This window comes from Panthera pardus, unplaced genomic scaffold, assembly GCF_024362965.1.
Source record: "Panthera pardus isolate Hobbes unplaced genomic scaffold, ASM2436296v1 HiC_scaffold_25, whole genome shotgun sequence".
Taxonomy (NCBI): Eukaryota; Metazoa; Chordata; class Mammalia; order Carnivora; family Felidae; genus Panthera; species Panthera pardus.
The window spans coordinates 21,412,680-21,439,968 of NW_026526821.1; the positions used below are offsets into that span (position 1 = coordinate 21,412,680).

The 27,289-nt window shown below is 53.1% G+C and overlaps 1 protein-coding gene across 1 annotated transcript; it reads right to left on the reverse strand.

Annotated features, from left to right (window-relative positions):
- BPI (bactericidal permeability increasing protein) lies at positions 1–26,751 on the reverse strand. Its single transcript, XM_019458523.2, has 15 exons — positions 26,581–26,751; positions 23,795–23,909; positions 22,392–22,520; positions 20,821–20,982; positions 19,555–19,618; positions 17,310–17,373; positions 15,815–15,906; positions 11,715–11,891; positions 10,780–10,839; positions 8,797–8,964; positions 7,731–7,798; positions 5,515–5,557; positions 3,026–3,089; positions 1,872–1,948; positions 1–296 (listed from the first exon to the last, which is right to left on the reverse strand). Exons 1-15 carry the CDS (start codon positions 26,708–26,710, stop codon positions 258–260), a joined length of 1,452 nt encoding a protein of 483 aa, XP_019314068.2. The 5' UTR covers positions 26,711–26,751; the 3' UTR covers positions 1–257.
- Positions 26,752–27,289: the final 538 nt, after the last annotated feature.

Sequence of the window (27,289 nt, forward strand, 5' to 3'; positions counted from 1 at the left end):
TTCCACAGAGAAAGCAGTGCTTTTTGGGGGGCGGGGAGGGGGGACTCAGGCCTCGCAGGATGCTCATAATCCCTGAAATACACATCCCACGCTTTCTCAAGGAACACAGTTCCTGTATGGAGGTCATTTCCGAATCTGAGTTCCGAGAAATTTGCAAGGGCCTCTGGTGCAAGGGCTGGAGAAAGGCAGCCTCTGCCCCACGGGCACGTCAGGAGCAGGTGCGGACAACCTCTCCCCTCCTGGCGCCCACGGCCACTTCAGCCGTAGTGAACATCTGCACCGAACAGCAGGAAATTCTAGGGAGAGAGGAGAACACTGCCATCAGCAGGACGTGCGCCCTGGTTTGTGAGCGCGGGGCTGCTGGGGTTTCTGAAGGAAACCTTGGGAGCACCTGCCCGACGGGAAGGAGAGCAGAGCGGGGCCTGTCTGCTGACAGAAAGGCAGGAGTGGGGGGGGGGGGGCGGGCACTCGGGGTGTCGCCGCCGGGGTCTGCATGTCAGCGCCGTGATCCTATCAGCAGCCGCCCTGGCAGCTGTCCCCTCCCAGACACGGGTGGGGGACCGCGGGCTGCGGCACAGGCCTTCATTTGTCATCCCTGCCTCATGGCAGCTCAAGGGAGCCTCCTTCCCATCAAGGCTGCAAAACCACTTTTCTTTGCTCCTTCCTGCCCTTCGCTCAGCATTTTCAGAAATGAAGAAATTACATGGTACCATGGAGTCATTTTTTTTTTTTTAAGGATGAACTTGGTAAAACGTGGGGAACATGGGGGGATGTGCGGCCTCTGCTTTCTTGGCTACTGTTCTGTAGTCTCAGCCCCATTGGTAGCCTGCCTGAAGAACTGGGGACTGGGGGTGAGGGAGGGCGGGGAATCTGGGCGACGTGGCCAGGCCCCACGAAGGTCACGAGGTTAACAGGAAAGCCACTGAGCAAGTTAAGGAACGCTATAGTGGGGTGGCAGTGTCATTACCCAGTAGACATGCTGGGTTAAGGGGCCTCAGGGCCGAGACTCCAGGGACACCAGCGAATGCACAAGTTGGGAGCATGGAAGAATCTAGAAGTGCAGCTGGGTCACTGGGTGGCACAAAGGCGGCTGCTGGCTTGAGGCAAGTGGGCAGGGAAAGCCAAGAGTGGGGGAGGGCAGAGGCCTGGGCAGGAACTCTGGAGAACTCCTGCTGGTAGGGTGAGGGCAGGGGGCGGAGGAGGGGAAGAGGGAGGGGGAGGGAAGGTGAAGGGAAGAAGGGGAGGGAGGGGGAGGGAGGAAGGAAGGGGAAGGAAAGGGAAGAAGGAGCCAGGAAAGAAGCCGGCACTGACCCCGTGAGAGGCAGCTGGGAAATCGGGAGAGGGAGCCTTTGAGGAGAAGAAAGCATCCCTAAGTAGTCTCAGATGTTGTTGTGGGTCTGGCTGGGGGACAGACAAAAGGAGGTCTCCATTCTGGGACTAAGTCCCCTCTTGGTACCTCACTTTTTACCACCACCCCCCCACCTCCTCTCCCCCAGGCCTAGAATGTTGCCAGGCCGCCGAGGGAGTCATGCGATACCCACTTGCCAAATATTTAAATACATCCACTTATAAAAGAGGCCCTGTGGCCACCAAGTGAGCTCCATTTTTACCGAACACAGTGTGGGAACGCTTCCAAGCCAGTGGTTCAAAGCGGGGGCGGGGAGGGGGGAACTGGCTTTGAATTTGGACTCCACTGAATAGCCACGTGGCTTTTCTGAGCCTTCCTCTTCCCTGCGGGTGAACAGTCCCCCACCTCGCGGGGTGTTGTAAGGGCAGAGGGTGCTTGCTGCAGGGCTGGCCTGCGGGAAGCTTTGTGGCAACAGGTTGCTGGTGTTGGGGGACATTTGGCGGAAAGAGCCCTTCGGACCTACCTGGTGAGACTGAAGCACCAGATTGAAGAGCTGGACGTTTTTGGGCATCGGGAGAGGGAAGCCTTCTTGCAGCCGCTCTGCCGTGGAGGAGGAGGTCAGCAGGGGGGAGGGGAGGGGGCGGCCTCCCTGAACCAGCGTCCCCGGCTCTGGGTAGGGACTGGCACTACTTGTAGGCTGGACAAGTAGGCTGCCCCAGAGACGCTCTTCACCACGCGCAGGGACCCGGAGCCTTGCCTTCTCGCCCCGTCAGCCCCCAGCCCACATTCAGGATGCGTGCAGACCTCTTCCCCAAGACCCCCCTCCCGAGGCTGATGGCAATGCTGGTGTACAAGGTCAGGGGCGGCTGCTTGCTGGGGGTGGGGGGGGGGAGGGGTAGACAGCCCGTGGCATGCGACTGGGGGTATCCACCCGTGTGCACACGAAGCCCCTCGATGTTTAGGATGAAACTAGAGACGGGTGGTAGCCCGGGACCCCTCCCCCCCCATACCACCATATTCTGATGTGAGCCTCTGGAGACTTCTAAACTCAAACCTGGCCTCCCAGATCATTAGGAAGCTACATTTGCCAAGGTGGGAGATGTCGTAGCCTATATCATAACTTTTGTCTCAATTGACAATTTCGAACTATTCTAGTCCCGTGGTATGTGGTCCTCTAAGAGAGGTATGTGCTCTCTTGTCCCTGGCTCTGCAAAGGTTAGGCTTTTATCAGGGCGATGAGCGGAAGCCGTTAGCCGAGGTTAGCCCTTCTTCCCTGGCCCTTCTCCCAGAGGTGGGCGGGGGCTGAGGGCTCTGGCTTCAGAGCTGGGATCAGATCCCAGCTTCATCTCTCACCCTCCCCCGGGACCTGCAACCAGCCCCCTGTGACTTCTCGGATCTCCCATTTCTTCCCACAAAAATTGGAGAGATTACTAACCCGCATGTCATGGGGCGGTCTTAAAGACTGGGTGAAATGGTGGATGAGCACATGATAGGAGCTCAGCCCGTGGGGTCCCCTTTTTTTCCATCCCCTTTTCTGGGTCAGATGCCACGTGAGGTTCATTGGAGTGACCACCCTCCAGCCTCCATAACTGGGGCCAGGTGTTAGGCGGCTGTAGGACTTAACTCCCTCCGCCTCCCCTAGGACTGAAAGTCAGCCGTTTCTCCAAAGCGCCTTACCGTTGACCTTGGGAATCACAGCAATGGGTACAACATAGTTCATGACAGCCTGCAGCACTTCAACCTGCAAATCAGAAAAGGACGGAAGCCATGTCAGGGCGCCCGGGCATCAGCCTCCCTCCCCGACAGGACAACCTCCGAGCTGGCACCCAGGTGATGCCAGGCAGATTCCGCAGCCCAATCAGGTCACCCAAGTGATCTCTTTTGCACCCAAAGGTTCCAGATGTGAAGCGTGTTCTAGATGGAAGGTACCAGGCCGAAGAAAGGAAGGTCATTCATCAGAGAGTATTTAACCATGAAAACCGTTGTGTAAGAAAATGCATCACCTCAGACACTGCCGGCGACGGGGCAAACTGGTTCAACCCTTCTGAGGCTCTGTTTGGCAATGTTCAGCAAAAGCCTTAAAAATGTGTGTGCCCGCCCGGGTGGCTCCGCCGGTTGAGCATCCGACGTCGGCTCAGGTCATGATCTCACAGTCCGTGAGTTCGAGCCCCGCATCGGGCTCGAAATGTCTAACAAATGGGGGAATTTCCTAGGGGGCCCGGGGGTGCTTTGATTCTAGGAAGTACTATGCAACTGTTAAAAATAGTACCGTAGAAATTTAATTGTCCACACAGAGATATTCATGTTATATTTTTGAGTGAGGAAAAGCAGGCTATGGAAACCACACAATTCTGTTGTGTTGTTGGCTATGCACAGCAAAAGGTCAGGTAGGATATACTCCCAATGATCAAGTGGGAATGGCTTTTATTCTCTTTGGTTTGCACACCTGTAGGTTCTGATTATTCTATAACGTACATGTTTTGCTTTTGCGATAGTAAAACACTATTCAAAGGTAACGTGGCACCTCAAGATGATTGCCCGGTGACATTTACAGCTTGTAAATATGTACATTTTTGTTCTGGGAGCAACTGACTTTCCTTCTCCAGGCTGTAAATCCCTGGGCTCATAAAATGTGGTGCCCTTCTTCCCATGAATCTGAGAACTTTAAATTTTGATCTTATGCAGAAGCAGGCATTGGTTACCGACAGAGTCAAGCCACCGTATATCTGGAATATTCCCAATATTCTGGAAATACTGGGAAGAAGCAGGCCCACAAAACCCTGGCACCAGTAAGTCTGTGAAAATACAATGAGGACACTTTGGGTCCTTCTGTTCGTTGTAGTCCTTTTGGGTGGGAATGGCTGGCTGGATTTCCATCCAATGTGGAGGGATGTTGGGATGGTCTGACGTCGGGGCCAGGTGGCTTCCAAGGTACCCACTTGGTGGGGCTCTTGGGGGGCATTTCAGGGATCCAAGAAAATGCTCTCCAGGGGTTCAACAGGACGCCCCCCTGGGAGATTGGGCCGTGTGTAGGACAGAATCAGCATGCCGTGGCTTCTAATGGAAGTCACAAGGGCGACGCTCATTCAAGGTGGCTGGTGAAGAGTGCTAAGCTGCTATTTACTTGGGCAACTCCAGTGCCCTAGAGGGAGTGAGGGGGGTGGGCAGGGGTGAGTCTGCTTAATGATGGTCAGTGATTGCAGGCAGTGGAATCATCTAGCGGGCTGGCGAGATACCTACTGTCTCCCCTCCCACCTGCCCTTCTCCACCTCTACACGACCCCGCCCTTCACCCAGCTGCTCAGGCCGAAAAACTAGGAATCATTCTTCACCACCCCCTCCACCCACATCAAAGTTCTCACCACGCGGCCTCGAATACCACTTCCAAAGTGTGGCTCCAATCCACCATTTTTCTCCTTCTTCACCCACAAATGCACTCCGTCTCCCTGCTGATCCACCTGGGCTGGCTCTTGTCCTCCCAAATCCATTCCCCCCCACCCCCAGCCAGGGGCATCTTTAAAAAGCTACAAACCAGAGCAGGCCGCCCCCTGCGTGGAACAGGTCACCGGCTTCTCACTGCCCTTTGAACACAATCTACTCCAGGCCAGAAGGCCCAGGATGAGCCAGCCCCACCTGCCTCTCAAGCCGCATCTCCTCCTATGCCCCCACACCCAGCTTGATCCGCTCCAGCCACGCAGGCTTCCCTCCATTCCCCAAACATGTGGAACTTGTTCTCACCACAGGGCCTTGGCTCCCGCTGTTCCCTCTGCCTGAAGTAGTTCTTCACCTTGCTGGCTCTTTCAGCCCAGATATTACCTCCTCAGAGAGGCTTTCCCTCTCTGAGCCTTCAGCCCTCCCCGCGACTTGCTACCACACCCTCATTTTGCCCTTCGTGCAATTAGGAAGGATTATCCTGGGTTTGGGGGAAGGTTGGAAGTTCAGAGAGGGGAAGTGTGGAGCAGTGATTGGAGCTTAGGTCTGTGGGCCCACAAAGCTCCACCCGCCGTGACGTCACATGCAAATTACATGCAAACGGCCAGGTGGCCTCCACACCGGATGCCATGAGCCCTGGTGGCTCTGAGGACAGTTCATGAGCCTTAGGGGCCCTGAGGACAGTTCTCTCCAAATCAGGGGGACGGAAGGAGCCACCAAGGGCCTCAGACTCACCGAGAAGGGGCCGATGTCTGAGTGCTTCAGTTCTAGGAGCAGCCTGTGAGAAGGGGAGGAAGAAACTGAGACCAGCACTTGGCTGAGCTGTGTTAGAGCCCTGTTGCTGGGGAGAAGGGGCCCTCTCTGGTGGATGCCGTCTGGTTGTCCCACCCAGTATTCATTCCCCTTCCTCTGGTCACAGCCCCCTGATTGTTTCTTTAGGGTACTTAGGGTATCCTACGTTGTTAGCCCTGAGCTCTGGGGTAGTCTGGCGAAAGGGCAGAGTCCACCTTCCCTGCCATCGTGATTGTTGGAAGGAGGGACCTGTGACCCATGCTGGTGCAACTAGAGTTGGCCCTAGGACTTCTGGAAATATTGGGGAGGAGGTGTTTTCTTTCTTCCGGGAAAGGAGAGCTCCCGGTGGCCACTTTTGTGGCCCCTTGGTGACAGCCTGCTGTGAAATGGAGCGCGCGTAGGGGAGAGCAGAACCAAGAAATGGAGAGAGTCAGAATCCTCAGGATATCATTTGAGCACTGGGATCCACCCTTGCCTGAAATCCTTAGACTTCTCAATTACCAATAAACTGTCCCCTCTTTACAGTCTTTATGACATTTTAACAGTGATCAAAGAGGGAGGGACCACGTGGCTCCTTGTTGAACCTCCATCCCTCACTATGTTGTGTGCTACCCTCCATGGGAAATCATAGAGCCCCCAGGAGGCAAGGGCCATCACACTCGCAGGTCACAGATAAGGAAACTGACGGAGCCGCTAGGCAACTTACAAGGTCTCACAACTAACAATCAGCAAAGTGGAATCTCAATCCAATCTCTCTGATGCCTGAGCTCTTGTCTCGAATACCCTAGAAGGGGAGCTTGCAAACTCACCCTTGTTCGGCGAGAGGTGGGAGCCCCGGGACTCCTGCCCTGTGGACTCTCGCACCCCAGCCCCGCGTGTTTGAGAGTCTGTTCAGCCCTCACCCAGCTGTATCCTCTCCGGCTCCCCTACTTGGGAGGCCCATGGGCGTTCAAGGAAAATTAAATCCACATGTATCTGAGGCAGTAACACCTGTCAGAATGATGCCTGGAGAAATAAGCCGCGTGTAAACCTCAGGAGCCAGTCTCAAGGTTAAGAAGGACAGCTCTGTGCTGGAGAGAGGGCGGAAATGGGCAGGAATGTAGGTCAAGACTCCATCCGAGCAGCGCGAGCGTGATTAAGAGGCAGACAGCAGGTCTAGCGGTTGGGGCCATCACATCTGCTCTCTGAGGATCTCCCTCTCTGCTGTGTGTGTGTGTGTCCTTCTCTCTCTCTCCCCCCTTCTGTCTCTCTCTCTCTCGGTCTCTTTCTTATCATGCCTCTCCATCATCTGTCTGTCTGTCCCTCTCTGTCTCTCCCACCCCCCCTTTGTGTGTATCTCTCTCTGAGAGTCTCTCCATGTGTCTCCGTTTCTGACTTTCTCTGTCTCTCGCCTATTGCTGTCTTTCTCTTTTCCGCGTGTGCCTCTCTGTCTTGCTTACTGAGCACTTAGATTTCTTGTGTTCTCAATACCTTGACGCGTTTGAATACCTGATTTCATTCTCACCTACAGTGCTGCTGGCCAGGAACAATTATTGGGCTTACTTATTTGTTTCTTCTAAATCAATGGCCTCTTCTGCAGCCAGGGCGACAGGACCTTGGTGAGTTCAGTGTTTGCAAGGTGAGCTGCGCTTTGAGGGCGGGCGTCCTCAACACCAGAGCCCGCGCTGAGCCACAGTGGCCTCTGTTGGGGTTTTTCCAACACGAGGCGGCTGACAAAGTCCCAAGGATGGGGTAGGAAGAAATCGCTGTGGGTTTTCCGAGCGCTAAGGCAGATCAGGGATGCGGGTGGCTGGGCGCTGGCGTGGCTCAGCGCGGGTTGGAGGCACCAGCTGGCATCACCCAGCCACGCGTCTGCCCAGGACGGAGGGGCCGTCCAGGGTGCAGGACTTTCAGTGCTAACGGCGGGGGGCTGCGGGCAAACCAAGATGACCGGTCACCTACATGTATGACCTTGGGCGGGGCCCTTCTCCTCTGCACACCAGTTTCACTGTCTGTAAAACAGGGCTATGGGGCCCGCTGTGCACCATTTGAGGCTTAATTGCCACCGATGAACAAGAAAGCAACGACACTGTGCTCGTGGTGTTGTGGGGCCACTGCTGGCCCACGGGCCCCGAGAACGGATGGGCAGCCACTCCTGTCATCCCCACAGGCCCACTTACCTGTTCAACCTGAGCTGTCCCACAAGCCTGTCAGGCGTGGCTCCGACCGTCACAGAAATGTTCATGCTCTGCAAAGCAGCAAGCCGAAGAGTGAGGTCCCCGAGCCCACGCAGAACCCGAGGGGGAGGGGCTCTTCCTTTTGCTCCGTGCCTGTCGGTGAGTCCTGGGTTGTCAACCACTTACCACTTTCTCCCGCTGCTCTTGGATTCCATTCCAGAGTTCCCAGGCCATTCTCACAGGCTAGGTGAGACAGACCTCGGGGCTGGAGTCCAGGCCAGCCCTAATGTCAAGATACTCATTCATCCATCCATCCATTCATTCATTCATTCAACAAATATGGACGGAGCCAGAAAACCGAGCTCCCCGCCTCAGCTTTCCTGCCCACTGTCTGTAAGACCCGGGACGACCCCCCCGGGAGCCCATTTGATTGGCAAAATGGGGAAATGGGTCTCGACTTGAGAGCCGGCAGACCTGCCTGAGGCCTGCGAGCACCCCCCGGTGGGGAGAAGGTCTGGCCTTCGCCTCCATGGTCACAGCGGGTGCCACCGAATGTTCACGGGGAGACAGAGAGAGGATGAACCCGCACACCAGCAATAGAACCCAAACTTGAACGAGCAAGGGCTTACACACGCAGATGAAGGAATCGACAGAGATGTGCGTCAGCAAATAAAAGATGAATGGATGAACACATATACACATGAATGTTTAATTGAACAAAGGTATAAGTAAATGAATAAATGAATAACGGCACAGATTAATGCATGTATGCACCAGAACAGATCTAGCGCGTTTCAAGTCAGCAATCTAATGAATACTTGAATGAATGAGCAAATACACAAACGCTTAATTGAATGACCAAAGACACAAGCGAATGAACCTGAAACGGTACACGTATTTCAAGGCAGCGACAGAATGAAGAGTTGAATGTATGAATGCCCGCAGAAGCCAGAAACAGTACCGTGGCTCTGGTCTCAGACGCTGGAGCGTCTGAACCTGGGCAGGTTCACCCTGGTCCCCCAACTCCCAGGGCGCTGCCCTCGTCTGCCCACACCTGCGAACCGCTTACCAGGCGAAGCATGAACAGGGGGGCCAAGGAGGAGTTCGGGAGGACAGCAAAGGCCTGGGCATCCAGGGTAGGGGTGAGGACAAGGCCTTCGGGGTGCATGGTGAGGTGCGGCGGGGAGGAGGCCCAGAAGACGAGCTGCACCTTCATGTTGGGGAACATCTTGGCCACCTGCAGTCCCCAGTGGGGACAACAAACAAAATGACGATTTTATTAAACTGTTTCTAAATCCTATCTTGTGTTGGCCCTGCATAAACGCCTCCAATGTATTCTCATTGTTTTTAATAAAAAAAGTTTGTTTATTTGTTCATTTATTTATTTATTTTTGAGAGACAGAGAGAGAGAGAGAGAGAGGCAGAGAGAGAGGGAGAGAGAATCCCAAACAGGCTCCACGCTCCGTGCACGGCCCGTCACGGGTCTCGATCCCACGACTCATGAGATCATGACCTGAGCTGAAAGCAAGGGTTGGATGCATAGCCGACTGAGCCCCTCAGGTACCCCTTCCCATTGCTGTTGGAAAGATTGCACTCTCTGCGCTCGGTGTCCACGACCTCACCCCACGGGCCCCACTCCCTGCTTTCCAGCTCCAGCCATACGGGACTCCTTTCTGTTCCTCAAATATATGACCCACTCTGTTCCTGTCCAAGTTCCCCTGCTGAATGCTCATTCCCCTCCCTCCTCCCCCCCCCCCCCCGTTCCTTCCCAGTTTGGCTCTTTCCCTTCCTTCAGGAGTCAGCTCAAATGTCACAGAGCAGTGGTGGCTTCCTGGGGGAACTGAGGAGGGCTTTGTGACATTGCCCCTGTCTCTCCTAGCTTCCAACCCTCCCCCAGGCAATTCATGGTTAGGCCATAAAGCTTCAAGGAGAGTCCCCTGGTCCCCCTACCAGTCACACTTCCCCACACCAGTACCTCCTGTATAGAAATTTCTGGAAGGGCCACCACTGGAGAGGCTGTTATGGATGGAATGTTTGTGTCCCCCGAAACTCATGCATTGAAGCCCTAACCCCCTGTATGGCTGTAGCTGGAGATGAAGCCCTAAGGAAGAAATTAAGATTCAACAAGGTCATAAGGGTGGGGCCCTAATCCAACAGGATTAGTGTCCTCGTAAGAAGAGACACCAGAGCTTGCTTGCTCAGAGGAAAGGCCATGTGAGGACACAGCAAGGAGGCAGCCATCTATTAAAAAAATTTTTTTAATGTTTATTTATTTTAGAGAGAGACAGAGCGCAAGCAGGGGAGGGGCAGAGAGAGAGAGAGACACAGAACCGGAAGCAGGCTCCAGGCTCTGAGCTGTCGGCACCGAGCCCGACGCAGGGCTCTAACTCACGAACTGTGAGATCATGACCTGAGCTGAAGTTGGACGCTCAACCAACTGAGCCACCCAGGCGCCCCAAGAAGGCAGCCATCTATTAGCCCAAAAGAGGCTCTCCCCCAAACCCAAATGTGTGGGTACCTTGATCTTAGACTTCTTGGCCTCCAGAACCATGAGAAATTTATTTCTGTTGTGTCAACCACCAGTCCGTGGCACCTTGTTATAGCAGCCTGAGCAGACTGAGACAGAGGTCCTTGTCTAAAGTGACCTCATCAATCTGTTGGCTTCATTTATCTTGGCGTGCATTTTCTTATTTGTTTTGGGTACCTGAATAAGACTTTTCTCTCTTCACTGGACTGGAGCTCCAGGAGGGCAGGGAGATGGTCTGCTTTGCTAGACGCCAAGAACAGGGCCCTGGGCACACGGTGAGCCCCCAATAAATATTTGTTGCATGGAAAAGCCCCCAGTGTCTACCCTCATGCCTGGTCACCTGGGTGCTCGGAGCCTTTCTCTGCATTGAGGACGGACTACACAAGGCTACTTCCACTCCCAGGCTGGGTTGCCGCTAGATCTGGAGAGGGGGGCTCTCATCAAGCCATTAGGCAGAGCTTAGTACTCCCCGGTACCCCCAGGATGCCTCGTGAGTGGGCAAAAGGGGAACAGACTCTTTCTTACCTGGGGTATGAGGATTCCAAAAACTTCGGTTGTCAGTCGGACTTTGGATTCCTTTGGTATCTGTAGCAAGAAAAGAAGAGAAAAAGATCTTGGGGGATTATGTTATAGATTGGGGGGGGTCCGTAGGAGGGGTGAAAGACTGAATCCACAAATGCACAACGGCCAGTCTACACATGACAATAGAATGGGGACCCCCAACTTCTGCAGCAATCAGCCTGGAACAGCCAGGACTGCCAGCTTCCCCCCCTTTTTTTTTCCCTGAAAAACTCGGATAGGCTCTCCAAACCAATCACATAGGATGCCCAGCTTCTCTTAGCTCACCTCCAGCTTCCCCGTGCCAAAACTCTCTTAGGAGCACACTTGTAAAGGTATAAAGCCATCACGTTCCCCCTCCTCTGAGTGTGTTTGAGTCTCTGCTAAATGCAGGTGTTGGTGGCTGACTCTCTCACCCGGAAGAGTTCTCATTCGGGAGGTCTTTGTTTATCTTTCCAGGGGACACATGGTTGGTGACCTGGTTGCACCTGGACTCTGGACAGGATGGTTATTTCCTCATTTTACAGATGAGTGAACTGAGGCCCAGAGCAGGACTCAGCTTTGAATATATCGATAGAGACACTGAGGTTGATGATAATGGTGGTTTGAGGCTAAGATTGGATCAGGGCACAAGGGCGAGGGCAAGGGCGGTGTTGGCTGTGACTTTTATCCTCGTCCAGGACTTCCTACGTGCTAAGCCCGTGCTGAGTGCTTTGAGAGGTTGACCTACTGCTCTAAGGTCACCCAGCTAGAAAAGAGGAGGCTGACATTCCAACTCAGGTCTGGCTGCCCCTAGAGGCTGGACTGTGATCTCCCCCGTGTAAACACAAGTTCAAGTCCAGACGGCCTGCTGTGCTCCGAGCCCCGTGCTCTTCCCGCATCCACCCCCAGCCTGGCCTTACCATGTTGTCCGTGACGGTCAGGTTCAGGACCCCGGCCTGTTGGTACACGAATCCCGCTGTGTTGAAGAAGTAGTTGGAGATGCCCAGGTACACCATGCGGTCGTGGTCGCTGGGAAAGGCCAGTGGCGGAGGGGCAAAGGGAGGGGGACTGGGGTGGGCCCACCTGAAAAACTCCCCCTGGGGGTGGAGGCGACAGGGTGAGCCTGGGCTTCCTTCAGGAATTATAATTCAACGTCTTCATTCCAGGAGAAAATGGGCTGGGGGTACCAATCACGCACTCACAGAGGAGGAAGCCATGGCAGAAACTAACAAGAATGTCCTACGCCTCCTCGGTGCTAGTTTCTAGGGCCTCTTCCTGCCAGTCCTGCGAGGGGGATGTGATTATGCCCATTTTGCAGGAAAGCATACTGAGGCCCCGGGAGCTGAAGAGGCTTGCCTGAGGCCGCTCGTGCGACACTCCCAACCTCCCGGCCACTCCGTCGGCCCAGCTTCAACCTTGCCAACAAGCACGGAAATTCTACCAGAAGAACAGCGAGGTTCTGTTTGTTTGCTTTCATCTGTCAAATTAGCAAAATGTTAAAGGGAGAGGTAAACTGTTTTAAGTGTAAGCATATTTCAAGCTCACACCATCCAGTTTTGGGGGAGAGTGTTCAGATGCTGTGGGGGAATATATGTTTATAAGTTTCTGAAGAGCAACTTGGCCACACGTTGCCAAAGCAGATCATTTATTTAGCTAAAAAAACCCAATGCTGAGTTATAAAAGAGTAAGTTGTAGATACATATGGTAGAATACCATTTATGTAAAATTTAAAGGCATATAAAACGTACTATTTAAGAATTATCGACACATAGTTAAGCAGTAAAAGTGTAAACACCACAGGTAAGAAGGATACACACGGGCGTCTTATCCGTGTGGGTTCCCTGCGGGGTACAGGTGCCCAAGGAAGCCTTGGTGTTTATGTTTCGAATGTTTCAAAGAAAAAAATCAGAGGCAAATACAGCAAAATGGTAACATTTTTTTCCATTTTTCTTTCTCTCTCTCTCTTTTTTAATGTGTATTCATTTTTGGGAGAGACAGAGTGTGAACAGAGGACGTGCAGAGAGGGAGAGGGAGACACGGAATCCGAAGCAGGCTCCAGGCTCCGAGCTGTCAGCACAGAGGCCGACGTGGGGCCTGAACTCATGAACTGTGAGATCATGACCTGAGCCGAAGTCGGACGCTCCACCGACTGAGGCACCCAGGCGCCCCTTAATGGTAACATTTCTTAAAGCTCGGTGGTAGGTACGTCAGTGTGTAATCTTCTCTGTACCTTTGAATCGTTTGGTCATAAAAAATTAACTACCCTTTCACCTATCTTACAGAATACCATGCAACTCTTTAAAATAATAAATAAGTGAGGGGCGCCTGGGTAGCTCAGTCGGTTAAGCATCCGACTCTTGGTTTCGGCTCAGGTCATGATCTCATGGTTTGTGAGTTTGAGCCCCACATCAGGCTTTGCACTGACAGCGTTGAGCCTGCTTGGGATTCTCTCTCTCTCTCTCTCTCTCTCTCTCTGCCCCTCCCCTGCTCACATGCATGTGCTCACTTTCTCTCTCTCTCAAAATAAATAAATAAGTGGACCCATGTGCCAACTCTAATGCAGATTTTTAAACGAGAAAAGCAAGTGAAAAGATGCTATGTATCCATTCATGCAAACAGATTACCAGCAAAACCGGATGGGCTTGCATTTATGTGAATGTTTAGAACCAGGGAGCCTGGAGATTCACATATAACACACCCTGAGCCTCACAGCCATGACCTCTGGGCAGGAGACTGGGGGGGTCAATAAACAGGTTATTCTCATCCTTTATTCCATTGTACCACTTAGATTTTTTTTTTTTTTAAGTATACTATTTGGTCCAGCAATGCCACTTCTAGGAGATAGCCAAGGATGGGCAGAGACCCAGATACAAGGATGTTCACGGCAGTTCTGGTTAGGGTATACAGTGTGCTCTTGGTTTGGGGGGCAGACTCCCATGATTCATCACTTACATACAACACCCAGTGCTCATCCCAACAAGTGCCCTTCTCCTCAATGCCCATCACCCGTTTTCCCCTCTCTCCCTGCCTCCCCCATCAACCCTCAGTTTATTGTCTGTATTTAAGAGTCTTTTATTTATGGTTTGCCTCCCTCCCTCTCTGTAACTCTTTTTTCCCCTTCTCCTCCCCCATGGTCTTCTGGTAAGTTTCTCAAGTTCCACATATGAGAGAAAACATATGGTATCTGTCTTTCTCTGACTGACTTATTTCACTCAGCATAATACCCTCCAGTTCCATCCATGTGGTTGCAAATGGCATGATTTCATTCTTTCTCATTGCCAAGTAGTATTCCATTGTATATATAAACCACATCTTCTTTATCCATTCATCAGTTGGTGGACATTTGGGCTCTTTCCATAATTTGGTTATTGTTAAGAGCACTGCTATAAATATTGGGGTACATGTGCCCCTTCGGATCAGCACTCCTGTGTCCTTTGGAAGAATTCCTAGGAGTGCTATTGCTGGGTTGTAGGGTAGGTCTATTTATAATTTTTTGAGGAACCTCCACACTGTTTTCCAGAGTGGCTGCACCAGTTTGCATTCCCACCAACAGTGCAAGAGGGTTCCCATTTCTCCATATCCTCACCAACATCTGTTGTTTCCTGAGTTGTTAATTTTAGCCTCTGAGTTGTAATATTTGGGTAATCTCTCTCCCTCTCCTCCCTTCCCTCCTCCTTTCCTTCCTATTTATTTCTCTGCTCTGCTTCTCTGTAGTTTCTAAATTTTCTTTTTTATATCAAATGTATTTTAGAACCAACAAGTAAACAGTAAACAAACAAGCCAATCACCAATCGTGGAGGGACTGAATGAAGTACATCCAGAGGGAATTCAAGGGTGGGACCCACTCCAGCTGGGGTGGTCAGGGAAGGCTGCTTTGGGAGTGACATCCAAGCACAGACTCACCTGGAGTAGAAGAAGCCAGTGGGTAGAGGGGGGCATGCGAGGGAAGGCAGTTCAGGCAGAGGGGATGGGTAAGACAAAGGCTCTGAGGTGGGAACGAGCTTGGTGTGTTGAGAAAGTGCAAAGCCCATGTTCCTGGTTGGAGGGTGGTGAGTGGGGGGAAAGTAGCATGAAATGATACTCCATCTATCCACCATCCATCCATCCACCATCCATCTACCATCCATCCATCCATCCATCCATCCACCCATCCACCATCCATCCATCCATCCATCCACCATCCATCTACCCATCCACCATCCATCCATTCATCATCCATTCACCATCCATCCATCCACTATCCATCTATCCATCCACCATCCATCCATCCATCCATCCACTATCCATCCACCATCTATCCATCCAACATCCATCAATCCATCCATCCATCCACCATCCATCTACCCATCCACCATCCATCCATTCATCATCCGTCCATCCATCCACCATCCATCCATCCATCCATCCATCCATGCATCCACCATCCATCCATCCATCCATCCATTTGTCATCCATCCACCATCCATCCATCCATCCATCCATCCATCCATCTATTTGTCTGTCCAAGCAGAATATTTACTGAGCAGCTAATAGATACCAAGCATGGTTCTGGGTGTGCACCTATAGTCAGGAACAAAGCAGCTATAGTCCCACCTCTTTCATCATAGTGAGGGAGACAGACATGTGACTCTGTGTGTGTGTGTGTGTGTGTGTGTGTGTGTGTGTGTGTGTGTGTTGGGGGGTTGTTAATAATATGTGATGTTGAGAAAAATAAATCAGGATATGGGGGGGAAGAAGGAGCTATTTCAGTGGGAGTGGGCTTTAGTGGGAGGGATATTTAAGTAAAGACTTAAAAAGAAGGGAGAGTTTATGTGAATATCTGGGTGAGAGCATTCTGGGCAGAGAGGGAGCAGGTGCAAAGGCCCAAGGGAGCGAGCAGGGATAGAGTGGTTCAGGAATAGCGGGAGGCCAGCCAGTGTGACCAGAGCAGGGAGAAGATGCCGAGATTAGGATGTTGGGGAGCCCCAGGAGGGCCTGTGGCAAAGGCATGAGGGTATAAGTTCCCCAGTGTAAGTCTCACCTTCAGCTGCCCATCCAGGTTGTCAGTCGTGGCTGTTGGAGGTGCCACCAGTGAGTAATTGATCCCAGCGACATGATCTATTCGAGTTGTCACTAGACGGGAAGAAGATGAGCCATGAGCTGCCTCCCATGGCAGCATCTTTAGGGCCTGAGATGCAGTGTTGGCATCTGCCAGAGTTGAACGGCAAGGAACTGCAGTGCAGGTTCCATTCCCACCTCCTCCACGAAGCCCTCCCTGGGCTCCCTTTAAAGGAAAATGAACCCCCACCCTACACAAACAGACATTATCTCTTCCCCTGCTTCCATAGCCCCAAGATGTAGCTAAAACACAGGGTCAAGAAGCAGAGAGACCTGGGCTTGAATTGAACTCTATCTGACCTTGGACGAGTTGCTTTCATTACTCTAAGCCACTTTTTGTCACGTGTAGAATGGGGCAGTACTGGTGACCCCACAGATGCCCCGGACATGGGAGGGGCTCAAAAGCCAAAGGGACCATTACTAGCAGTGATAATATCCCAGGCTGAGCCCAGGTTGGTTCAGGTCTGAACAGTGTCTGTGGTTCCCAGCAGTAACGAATGAGAATTAAATAAATGCCGGTCCCTCCTTAAGCCCTTCCTTCCCACATCAGAGGGGGAAGACGCGGGGCTCGGAGATGTCACTCCTCCAAATGGCACAGCTGGAGAGTGATGGAGCCGGGACTCAAACCAAAGTCATTTTCCTGCCTGCTGAGGCCAAAATGTGGACAGTGTCATTGCACTGAACATGCCCAGGTAGGGCCCATCCCTGGAGGGTCTGGGGCCGTGCCTGGGGAAGGAATGCATCTTGAATGGGCTCGCACCATGGGCTGCCATGACTGCTCCACCGGGAGGGAGCCTGGCTAGCAGGTTGGGGTACAGGCTCTAGAGTGAGAAAACCCCAATTAGGATCCTGCTTCCGCTTCTTTCTGGCTTTGCGACCTCGGGCAAGTCACAGTTCCTTTCTGAGCCTCAGTTTCCTGGCGGTAAAGTTGGGAGACTACACCAACCTCCGTGAGGCGTTGGGAGGCTGAGAGGAGACAGTTCCTCTGGGTGCGAGGACATGGGAAGCACTCAGCCAGTGGGAGCCTGCCCCCCAACCTGCAGCTCTTCAGTTACTGGGAGGTATGGAGAATTGTCCCCATTTTAAAGATGTGAAAACCGGGGCCCAGAGAGGCGAAATGACCAGCGTCAGATCTCAGGGCAGCTATGAGTGCCTGACCACAGAGAGCTGGGACTGTTTGTTATTTGGCCTCGGCACCGGTGGGGGAATGAATGGGCATGGGCTGTTCTCGCACCTGCCACGAGGGCCTGGCCCATTTGGGGTCCGATGCGAGCTGCCGGTTGAAAATCGTCCGTTCTACCCGTTTCCACCCAGACCCAAGCCTGTCTGGGAAACTTGGAGGCTCCATCACACTCTCCTTGTTGTCCTGTGCTCCTCCCCCTTCTCTCCCTGTCTCCTTGACCTCGCCCAGCGCTCACCTGGCAGTGTCTCTAAATACTGTTGCAGTTTGGAGGACACAGAACTGGTCACCACCTTGCAGATCTGGAAAGAACCAAAGAAGTGGCCAGTGAGGGCTTCCCGTGGCGGAAAATGTCTTTCGGGAATGAGGAACCGGGCACGTTTTGCTTTCTTTGAATGCTTCTTCGAAGGAAGGGGGGAGGGTAGGAGGGAGGAAAGAAGTGGCGGAGGGAGAAAATTGGTTGCCCTGAGTGTGTTTCTATCACACGCGCAAGACTCTGCACGCGCCTAGAATATCGTCCTCTGAGGAGCCGGTACCTCTGCCGCGAGTGGTCTGGGGAAGGGGGTGGGGAGGGGGTGGCACATCTGGGAGCTGGGGCTGCCTGCCCCTGGGCTGCTGGCCTCCAGTGCCACTCCCCGACGAGGGCCACCAGATGGCTCCAAACCACAGCAAATCGCATCACAGCCTAGAGCCCAGCTTCCAGCGGCTGCTTGTGTCGTCCCCCGCTCTCGGCCCCCCCCCCCCCCCCACACACACACTTCGCGTAGACCGGGGCTCTTCCTTCCCTCAGATGCCCACCCTTCACTCTGTATTCCCAGGAGTTAACTGCCCAGCTCACTCCTCGTCATTTCCAGCCCTTGCTACGATCATGGACACCCTGGTACCTCGTTTATCCATCCATCCATCCATCCATCCATCCGTCCATCTGTCCATCCGTCCATCCATCCACCCATCCGTCCGCCTGTCCACTCAAGCCAGTACTGTCTTCTAAAGAGTATCTTGCTATGATCAAGAGCTTCACCTCGGAGGGGGGGATAGCCTGGGTTTGAACCCCAGTCCCATCACTTCCCCCTCTGAGCCTCAGTTTACCCATCGGTAAAATGGAGAAAACCATGACACCCCCTAGCATAAGGATTTTGTGCGGATTAAATGCTGGGATCCTTGTAGACAGCTCGAGACATAGGACCAATTTCACTGCAAGCACTCCGTGTATGCAGACATCCTCCCCCTCCCCCTCCCCCCCTCCTCCTCCTCCTTCTCACGTTGTTGTCTAACAACAGGTGCATCATTACTTTTTAACTTGGCTGCTCCTGAGGGCCACTCTGAAGGTGTCACCAAGAAATGCTCTGTTTTAATAGTTCCAATGTTAAATGCTGCCATTGCCCTTGTACTATGATTTAACTACAAGGACAGTTGAACCACGGGTTAGTCAGGCTGGTGGGTGAGTGCACCGCCTGCGTTGCCTGAGCAGCTGGGTGCAAGGAGGTATTAATGTCCCCATTTTACAGATGGTCGAACCGAGGATCTGAAATTTGCTCAAAGTGGCAAAACGAATTAGACCCGGGGGCCGGATTCTGCCGCTAAAACCCATTTTATAATCTGCTGTGGTACACATTTCGACAACCACGCACTGCTTTTGTTTTGTTTTGTTTTACAACTTTGACAGAATGCCGTCAGACCAATGATCTGATCTGACTGATGTCTCCCTGTCCCCACTGTCAGTGCCTTTGACCGAGAACCCAGTGGCTGCCCTCTAGAAGACTGTACAGCTTCCTTGGGCTCCGTGAGGTCCCCTGCCCCATCTTTTGGCTCCTCCAGTCATTCTCACGGCAGCCACAGAAACTCTTCCAAAGCACAGATCTGGCCGGGTCACCCCCTTGCCTAAAATCTTCAGTGGCTCCCCGCTTTCCTCAGCTCACTTGGCCTGGGAGACAGGCGCAGGGCATTCCTGGCAGCTAATGGTTTATTCATGGAAAACCAGCCCGATGAATGGCCCCTTTTCTCAGCCGAAGAAGCTGGCCTGGGTGGATTTAGGGCGAGGGAGGGTTGGGGAACGCTAGCCAGTGACCCTTTTCTGTTCCAGCCCCAGGGGATACTTTGCTGGCACTCTAGCCTAGCAGCTTCATCAATCGTGTGGTTTCCGGGTGGGGAGCACCAACAGGGGGGGTTGGGGGATGGCAGGGATGGGGGAGGAGGCCAGAGAGCTGGGAGAAGGGACTTGGGGAGAAGGAAGTTTGCCTGCGGGAGGAAGGCAGGGGGAAGAGCAGAGGAGGTCCAGGCAGGGCGTGGGGCGAGTGCACGCTCTGTGGGTGTGTGCTGTGACCCTCGTTTCAGTCTCTTGCTGGACTCCTCACGACTGGTTTCTAGAGCCGAGCCGGAGGTCTCAAAGAGCTATGAGGACGCCTTCCAGTCCTCTGGTCCGAGAGCGGAAGGATCCAGCGACGCCTGCGCTGAGGGCCCCGCCCACTCTGAGCCCGTCTTACCTCGCTGGTCATCCTGTTTCGGAGCGAAGATTCAATTTTTTCGTGGAAGAGGTTGATCAGCCACCTGGAGATTGACATGTGGGGACAGGCGTGAGGCTTCCCAGGTGTCCCTGGGCTGCGTTGGAGGCTGCCTCATCTGGGACATCTTCCTCCCTCCTTCAAGTAACCTAGGCACCCTCGTGCCCGGGCTTTAACTGTGCACACCCCCATTAGATACTTGGCCCTCGGGGTGCAGTGACTTGTTCATGAGTTTGTTTCCTCAGCTGGTGCACGGCTGGGGCCCCACCCTGTCTCAGCCTCTCTCGTCGCTGCTGCTCTCCCCCTTGACACTCCAGCCGCGCTGCTCTGCAGTATCCTCCTGTGTTCTATGCTGCCTCCCACCACAAGGCCTTTGCACATGCTGTTCCTGCTACTGAAAACACCCCCTGTCCCCCACATCTGCCTAATTAACTCCTACTTATTCTTTTCATTTCAATTCAAATGTTTCATCAAGGAAGAAGCAGCCAGACTGGGTCAGACCCTTCCGTTCTATGTGCTCATAGCACTTTGTACCCCTTTTTCTTAGTTCTTACATTCTTTTGTGATCCTTTATGAATCATTCATTAACGCAATGATTTGATTGATGTCTATCTCCTCCAGTGGGTCGGAAGCTTCAAGAGAACAGGGGCTGAGTGGCTCAGAGCCTGGGGCCGGATAGCCGTGGGCTGAATCCCTCTTCAACACCCACGAGGTATGAAAACTCAGGCTCTTTTCTATCCCCTCTCTGCCTTGGTTTTCCCTTCTGAAAACGGGGGCAATAACGGACTAACTTCACCGTGCGGCTCGACTGAGACAATTCACAAGCTGAAAAGCACGCTTGGCTCACGGTAATGCTAGCTGACGTCCCGCTGATGTTCGCTATTGCTAAGTCTTTATCGGCCACTGCTGTTTCCTGGTGCACAGCAGATTCTCAGTGGACATTTGTTGAATGGGGGAATCAACGCCTACAGAACTGTGGTGAGGGTTGTGCGGTTCAACGCACGTCAAGGGGTTAGCCAGAGCCCGGGGCATAGTCAGGGCTCAGGAGAGTCTGTTGAATGAATGTCGGATGACCAAATGACTCCTGGAGGCGGGGGTGGTCTCTGTGCTGTCTGCGGACCCTGCCCCTCCCCTACAGCGGAGGCCTCTGAACAAGGCCCGGCAAGAGGTGCACTTGGGACGTTCTCTGAATGCAGGGCAGTGCTTCTTAAGGTCTCTCCTCCCGCCCACGGCCCTAGGAGACCATACCCCAGGCTGCTGCCTGAGATGTGCACACGGACACCGTTGATGTGGTTGTTGCATCTGGGACAGGACACGGTGCAGTGGCCGGAGGCGGGGTCAAAGCCCAGCTTCAGAACGGCCGAGATGGAGACGCCCTCCACACTCAGGTCAAAGTTGCCGCTGGTTTTGCTGAAGGGAAACACAGATCAGAGTCAGAGCAAGCCGTTTCTTCCCTAGTGCCATTCAAACTTCAAGCCTGGGCCGGAAGGTAGGTTTTGCTGCTTGAGATGGAATTCAGAGAGGGGAGGCCGCCTGCCTGAGGTCACACAGCACGGAGGGACGCGTGGATCCGTGTCTGCCCGGCAGAACGCTGCTCTCTCCCCTTGCCTCTGCCCTTGCTGAGTGGCTTTGGGTATGTTTCTCAACTGCTCTGATTTCCAGTTTCCTCGCCCAGACCCTTGACCGGCAGTTGATCACCGGCTTTGCCCCTAAGAATCTGCATGTTTGGAGACTTTCACTAATTAATGTCCTCGTTCATGAAATGGGGTCAATAAATGGGTTCAATAAATGGGGTCAATAAATGGGTTCAATAAAATGGGTTCATGAAATGGGCTCCTTCAGGGATGGAACGAGTTTGGGGTAAGACGGTGGACGTGAGTGTGTTTTGCCAACTCTCCTTTAACATAATGAAGTACATTACCTTTTGCGCCATCAGCGAGTGAAATGAATGACGCAAAAGAGCCCACGCGAAGAGCTAAGCGATGTTTACTGTGGGGAAGGGACAGGAAGGCAGACTCACGTCCCTCTCCCCAAAGTGTCTTCTCCCCCGTGATCCCCCTGGAATCGCCACAAAGTCGCTGAAGTGATTGGTCGTTCTGAGCCGCCACCCCTAGAGGGCAGGCTCACCGTGGTGAGAACCCAGTATTTTGATTCAGAGTTGTGGTTTGGATGATTTGCCCCAATTTTCCATTCCTTTGCCTATCTTGGGGGGGAGGTGCATGCGTTTCCAGGCTCTTGCCTTTGGGCTTGGCCACGTGACTTACTTTGGCCAATGGTGGAAGTGAGTAGAAGTGACCACGGGCTAATTCTAGACCTTAGAATGTTTCTGGTTGCCCTTTTCGCATGTCTGCCACCACCGAGGACATGCTCTGAGTAGCCCGCAGGTCTAAGGAGGAGGACGAAGAGATACGTGTGGAGAAGGGCTGCCTCAGCTGAGCCCAACCCAGATCAGCGGAACCCCAGCTAACACACAGATACATAGTGATAATATATGACTATTGTTTTCAGCAGCTGAGTTGGGGTGTTTTGTTACACAGCCATAGCTAACTGATAAAGGGGTAAATTATAGGTCCCGCTGAGCCTTCCATCCTACGCTTCACGTACCAAACTCAATCTTGTCAATGTCTTGCGTTCTGACACGGACAAATGCTCGGCTATTAACCAGGGGCTATGAAAAATCCCCCCCAGGAGCCCTGTGGGCACAAGTGGTGATGGGTAACGCAAAAATTGAGTGTTCCTGAGATCCTGGCCCTCACCCCTTTCAAGTATCACCTAAAGCTCACCCACACACTCAGTCAACACCAAGGTTGGAAACGCACATGAAGTTCTTTCGTGCCTTCCATTTTCCACTAATCTTGACATTGGCGTCTGCGATGGAGAGATCGAGGCCCTCACTGGGAGCTAGTTTTATCTGGGAACTGGGAAGCTGGAATCCACGGATAGCCAGGCTGTGAAGAAGAAATGCTCAGTTAGCCTCCTGGGGGCCCACACAAGAACTCAGTTAATGGTTAGTGCAGACTCATCCCACCCCCAGCCCTTCACCACATCCACTGCAGAAGAACCCGGAAACTACGAGAGCCACCTTGGAAACTCTGTGGGCATAGGGCAGAGCGGCCAGGCTTTAACGTCAGACAGATCTGCATTTGAATCCCGTTCCTCAGTGTACTGTTGTGTGACCCTGAGTATGCCACTTGATCATCCTGAGGCTCAGTTTTCTGGGCCACAATAACCTCCATCTTGCGGGAAGTGTGACCATCAACGAGGATAACAGATGTAATCTCGCCCGACTGCAAGTTCTATGAAAGGGTGGAGTGTGTTTCTCTCGGTTCACTGTTGTAGCCAAGCCTGTTGTGTCAGACACATAGTAGGTGCTCAAAAATATCTGTTGAGTGAATAGGTGTATAAAAGTCCGTAGTGGACATTTATGGGTTTTCTGCCCGGCACCCACACTCCCTTCTTGTGGTAACAGAACTCCCTTTTTCCTTTGGGGGCTCCACACAGCTACTCCATGTCACTGCAAAGGAAGTTGACTTTCCATGTTCACGGGGTGGAGCTTTTGACTTGGGCGTGAGCTAGTTAGTGTAGGGTATCCCCTGGCCACGGTGATTGGTTCAGGGACGTGTACGTAACCTAAGGTGGGACGAGCAGAGTGAGAATCTTAGTGTTTTCGCTTGAGATTCAAGGGAAAAGTGCTCTCCTTCCACAGGATTCAGAGTGCTGAGGAGATGCCGGTCGCCATCTTGCATCTCTGAGGGGACACCCCACCTGAGAATTGGACCTCCTCAAGGGAAGCGATGCTGAGAAGCGGCAAGGAGAAAACAGGGGCCAATGTCATTTGGGGCTACCTCAAGCTGAACCTGAGGCCAGACTACTCCAGAGACTTCTCAGACACGTGAGCCAATAAATTCTGGTTTGAGCCATTTTAGATTAAGCTTTCTGCTCTTGAACCCCCTCCTCCAAATCTTGCTTGCTATATGGACCTGGCACAGAGTTTTGGGGTTCGTGACACATTTGCCCTGCCTTGGGAGTCATGGTGAGCACCTTCTGTGGCCTCCTCTACACTCAGCTTGGGGGACTATATCCCCTTGGGGTGGGGTCAACACTGGACGGGGGGTCTTAACCTCTCTGAGTTTAGGAGTTTGTGGCTCTGTGATTCTAGGTCTTGGTGGCCCCAGGACACTACAAGTTCTGTACACTGAGGGTTGAGTTCGACAGGCCTCACCTGTAGAAGCTATAATGCCCTTTCCCAAGATGCTTGATCTTGAAGCTTCCTGAGAACGTGGGGATGGTGATCTTCTCCAGCTCCTTCTGCAGCACGGCCACTCCTTGCTGGCAGGCTGAGGGGTGAGAAAAAGGGTGACAGTCAGAGGCACAGCCTGTCCCTGTCCATATCAGGGGTCAGCTAGGGTTTTCTGTAAACGGTCAGATAGTGAATATTTTTGGGTTTGTGGCTCACACGGTCTCTGTCACAACCACTCAGCTCTGCTGTGATTGCACGAAAGCAGCCACAGACAATAAGCAAGCGAATGGGTGTGGCTGTGTTCCAATAAAACTTTAAAACTTCATTTACGGACACTGAGATTTGAATTCCAGATAACTTTCACATATTATTCTTTGACTTTTTTTCAATCATTTAAAAATGTAAAATGTAAAAGCCATTGTTTGTTCACGGGCCATACAAAAGCATGTGGCCAGCCAAATTTGGCCCCAGGACTGTCGTTTGCCAATCCCTGGTCTAAAATATCACCCCAAGGGGCACCGGGGTGGCTCAGTCAGGTCATGATCTCATGGTTCATGGGTTCAAGTCTGGGGTGGGGCTCTGTGCTCACAGCCCGGAGCCTTGCTTTGGATTCTATCTCCCTCTCTCTCTGCCTCTCCCCTGCTTACACGCTGTCATTCGCTCTCTCTCAAAAATAATAAACGTTAAAAAACATTTTTAATAAAATAAAATATCACCCCAAACACCCAGTCATGCATTCTATGAGTATTCACGGAACACCTACTCTGTGCCTCGCTCTGTGCTGTGCCCTCGCAAACACTCCATCTCTCTAACCTTTGGCCTCTCTCCACAGGACCTTTGCTTGTGCCATTTCTGCTGCCTAGGAAACCCTTCCCTCCCACCTTCACCTGGTTAACTTCTGGTTTGCTCGATCCTCACTTCCTCCGGGAACCTTCTCTGACCCAGGAGACGAAAGCAATCCTCCTTGTTATCATTCTCATGATGCCATGGGCATCTCCCGAGGAGCCCCATGACTGTTTGTAATTGTACATCTATTCATGTGACGCTGTGGTTACCACCTCTCCCAACTGCTAGACAGGAACCCTTCAAGGCTTGCAGCGGCCACATCCGTTTTGTTGATGAATGTGGCCCCTCCATTTACCGTAGTGATTGGCACTTACTATTAGAAGGCACTTAATATCGGGTGAATAAATGAACGAACGCCCAAAGTCAGGAATCCTGCCATCAGTTAGGTGGCTAACGGCGTCCAAGGACCCGTCGAAAGGCAGACACGTTACTTGAGAAGGAGGAAGTGGTAAGAAGAGGATTCCCAGGCTTTGTGTTTTCCAACAGCCAGTGGAAATGACATCTCCCCCACATTTACTCTTATTCTGTGCCAGGCGCTGTTCTGAGCTCTGTACACGTATTAAGCTATTGAATCTGAAAACCCTCGGGAGGAGGTCCTGTCACCACCCCCAAGTCACAGGTGAGGAGGAGGAAATTTGGGAAAGTGGCCACACAGCTGACAAGTGATGGGTCAGGATTTGAATCCTGGCCCTTCCGGTCCCGGAGCCCGTGCACCGGGCCAGGTCTTAAAAGGATCTCAAATGCCATGCTAAAGGATCAGGACATCTTCTGACGGCAGGGACACGAGCAGATTTGCCGTATTTCAGGACACCCACTCTGGTTGCCACATGGGGAAACTGAGTCTGCTGTGACAGAACACGAAGACTTCTGGGTTTAAAGGCTGAGCCCAGGCCTCTGCTCCCAGGAAGCCTTCAGGGCCACCCGGTACTCTTGCCTCCGAGCTCACGTGGAGCCTTCTGCCTGCACCTGGGATTCAGAGACGTCCTGCCTGGGCTGGGGAAGGAATTCGGGGGTGGGGTGCCAGGTCCCCCTGAGTTCTGTCCCCATTCCCTCAGCGGCACGCCAGCCCACGAGGGTCTGCCTTCTCGGTCTGACCTCTGCGCGCCTGGGTCTCCCGCACTGTTCCACAGTTCATCTCTCTGCCACTGGGGGGCAGCGTCGAGCAACCCCGCGCGGGGAAGGTGGGGGGCATGAGCCAAGACTGGAGGCGAGATCTAGGCGCGCACTTCCCCAGGGCCCCCTCCAAGCTTCAGTTTGCTCATCTGTGGATGTTGCTGGTGACGGTATGTCCTACCCAGGGTTGAAATAAAGATGAAATGACCGGCACAGAGTGGAGCGGCAGGGGCTGTTTTATGCCACTCTTTCCTCTGTCTGGACCTGGATGAGCGGCCTGGGGGGACCCTCTCTGGTGCATCCAGATGGGTAATGTGCGCAGTGTGGCTGCCAAGCCCCTGCCCTGGGGGGAGACCGTGAAGAAGGGCCCTCCTCCCCCGTCCCCGTCACTTAGCCTCCTCACAGGGCCTGGGCTCTGCCCACGCTGAAGATGGAGCCAGGAATCTCAAGGCAAAACTCAATCTCAAGACTGAGAATCAGCTTTGGGGGGAAGAGAAGGGCCTAGAAGCCTGAGCTGGCAGTTGGGTAGAGAGAGGGAGGAGACCATGAGGACCCTCAGCGGCCTGAGCACTGGACGTGGAGTCCTCCAGATCGACACTCCAATCCCAACCCTGCCGGCCACCTTGCAGCTCTGTGACCTTGGGCCACTCACCTTGCCTCGGTTTCTTCATATACATGACAGGGGTCAGAGGGCCTCCTTTGAGGAGCTGTGAGCAGGCCATGCACTGGAGTTAAAGGACTGCACACAGGAGGTGCTCGATAAGTGCTCCTTAGGGGCAGGAGAGGAGGGAAGGAAAGCGTCTGATTACCGTAGTCCAGGCCTTTCTGGGTGATCCTGGCCACGATGCCGGGGTTCGTGGTCGCGATCGCAGCTGTGCCCAGGGTGGCCAGCACCACCAGGGTCGCTGGTGTCAGTGCCTTGTCAGGTTCCCTGGCCATGTTCTGTCCTCCAGAGCCGCCAAAGCCTCGAGGCCTTGGAGGGGAGCCAGGCATCTATAAAGGATCTGGCGGGGGTGGGGGTGGGGGTGGCGGGGGGGGGGGGGTGTGTGTGGGGAATGCAAACTAGTAAAATGTAGAAAGGAGGAAGGAACCCAGGCAGGGGCGGGAGAGGGGGAAGCCACAGCCCCAGAGATGGCCAGCGTGGAGCCTGAGAGCTGGGGGGGGGGGAGTGGGGGAGGGGGGCACTGTGTGTGTGTGTGTGTGTGTGTGCACGCGTGTGTATAATAGGATGAGACTTTTGGCTCTGGGGATCATCCCCTCCCTAAGTATCTCCACCCCCTTCTCTGAGCCCCCGCCCAAATCCCTCCACCTACAAACTTTCTTGAAGCTATGGGGTAGGAACATCAGGATTCATGATATTTTCCTTCCCCCCACCCCCATCCTTTTGAGGCATAATGGTCACACAAAATTGTATGCCTGTTTTTTAATGCTTATTTTTAATTTTTTTTTCAACGTTTTTTATTTATTTTTGGGACAGAGAGAGACAGAGCATGAACGGGGGAGGGGCAGAGAGAGAGA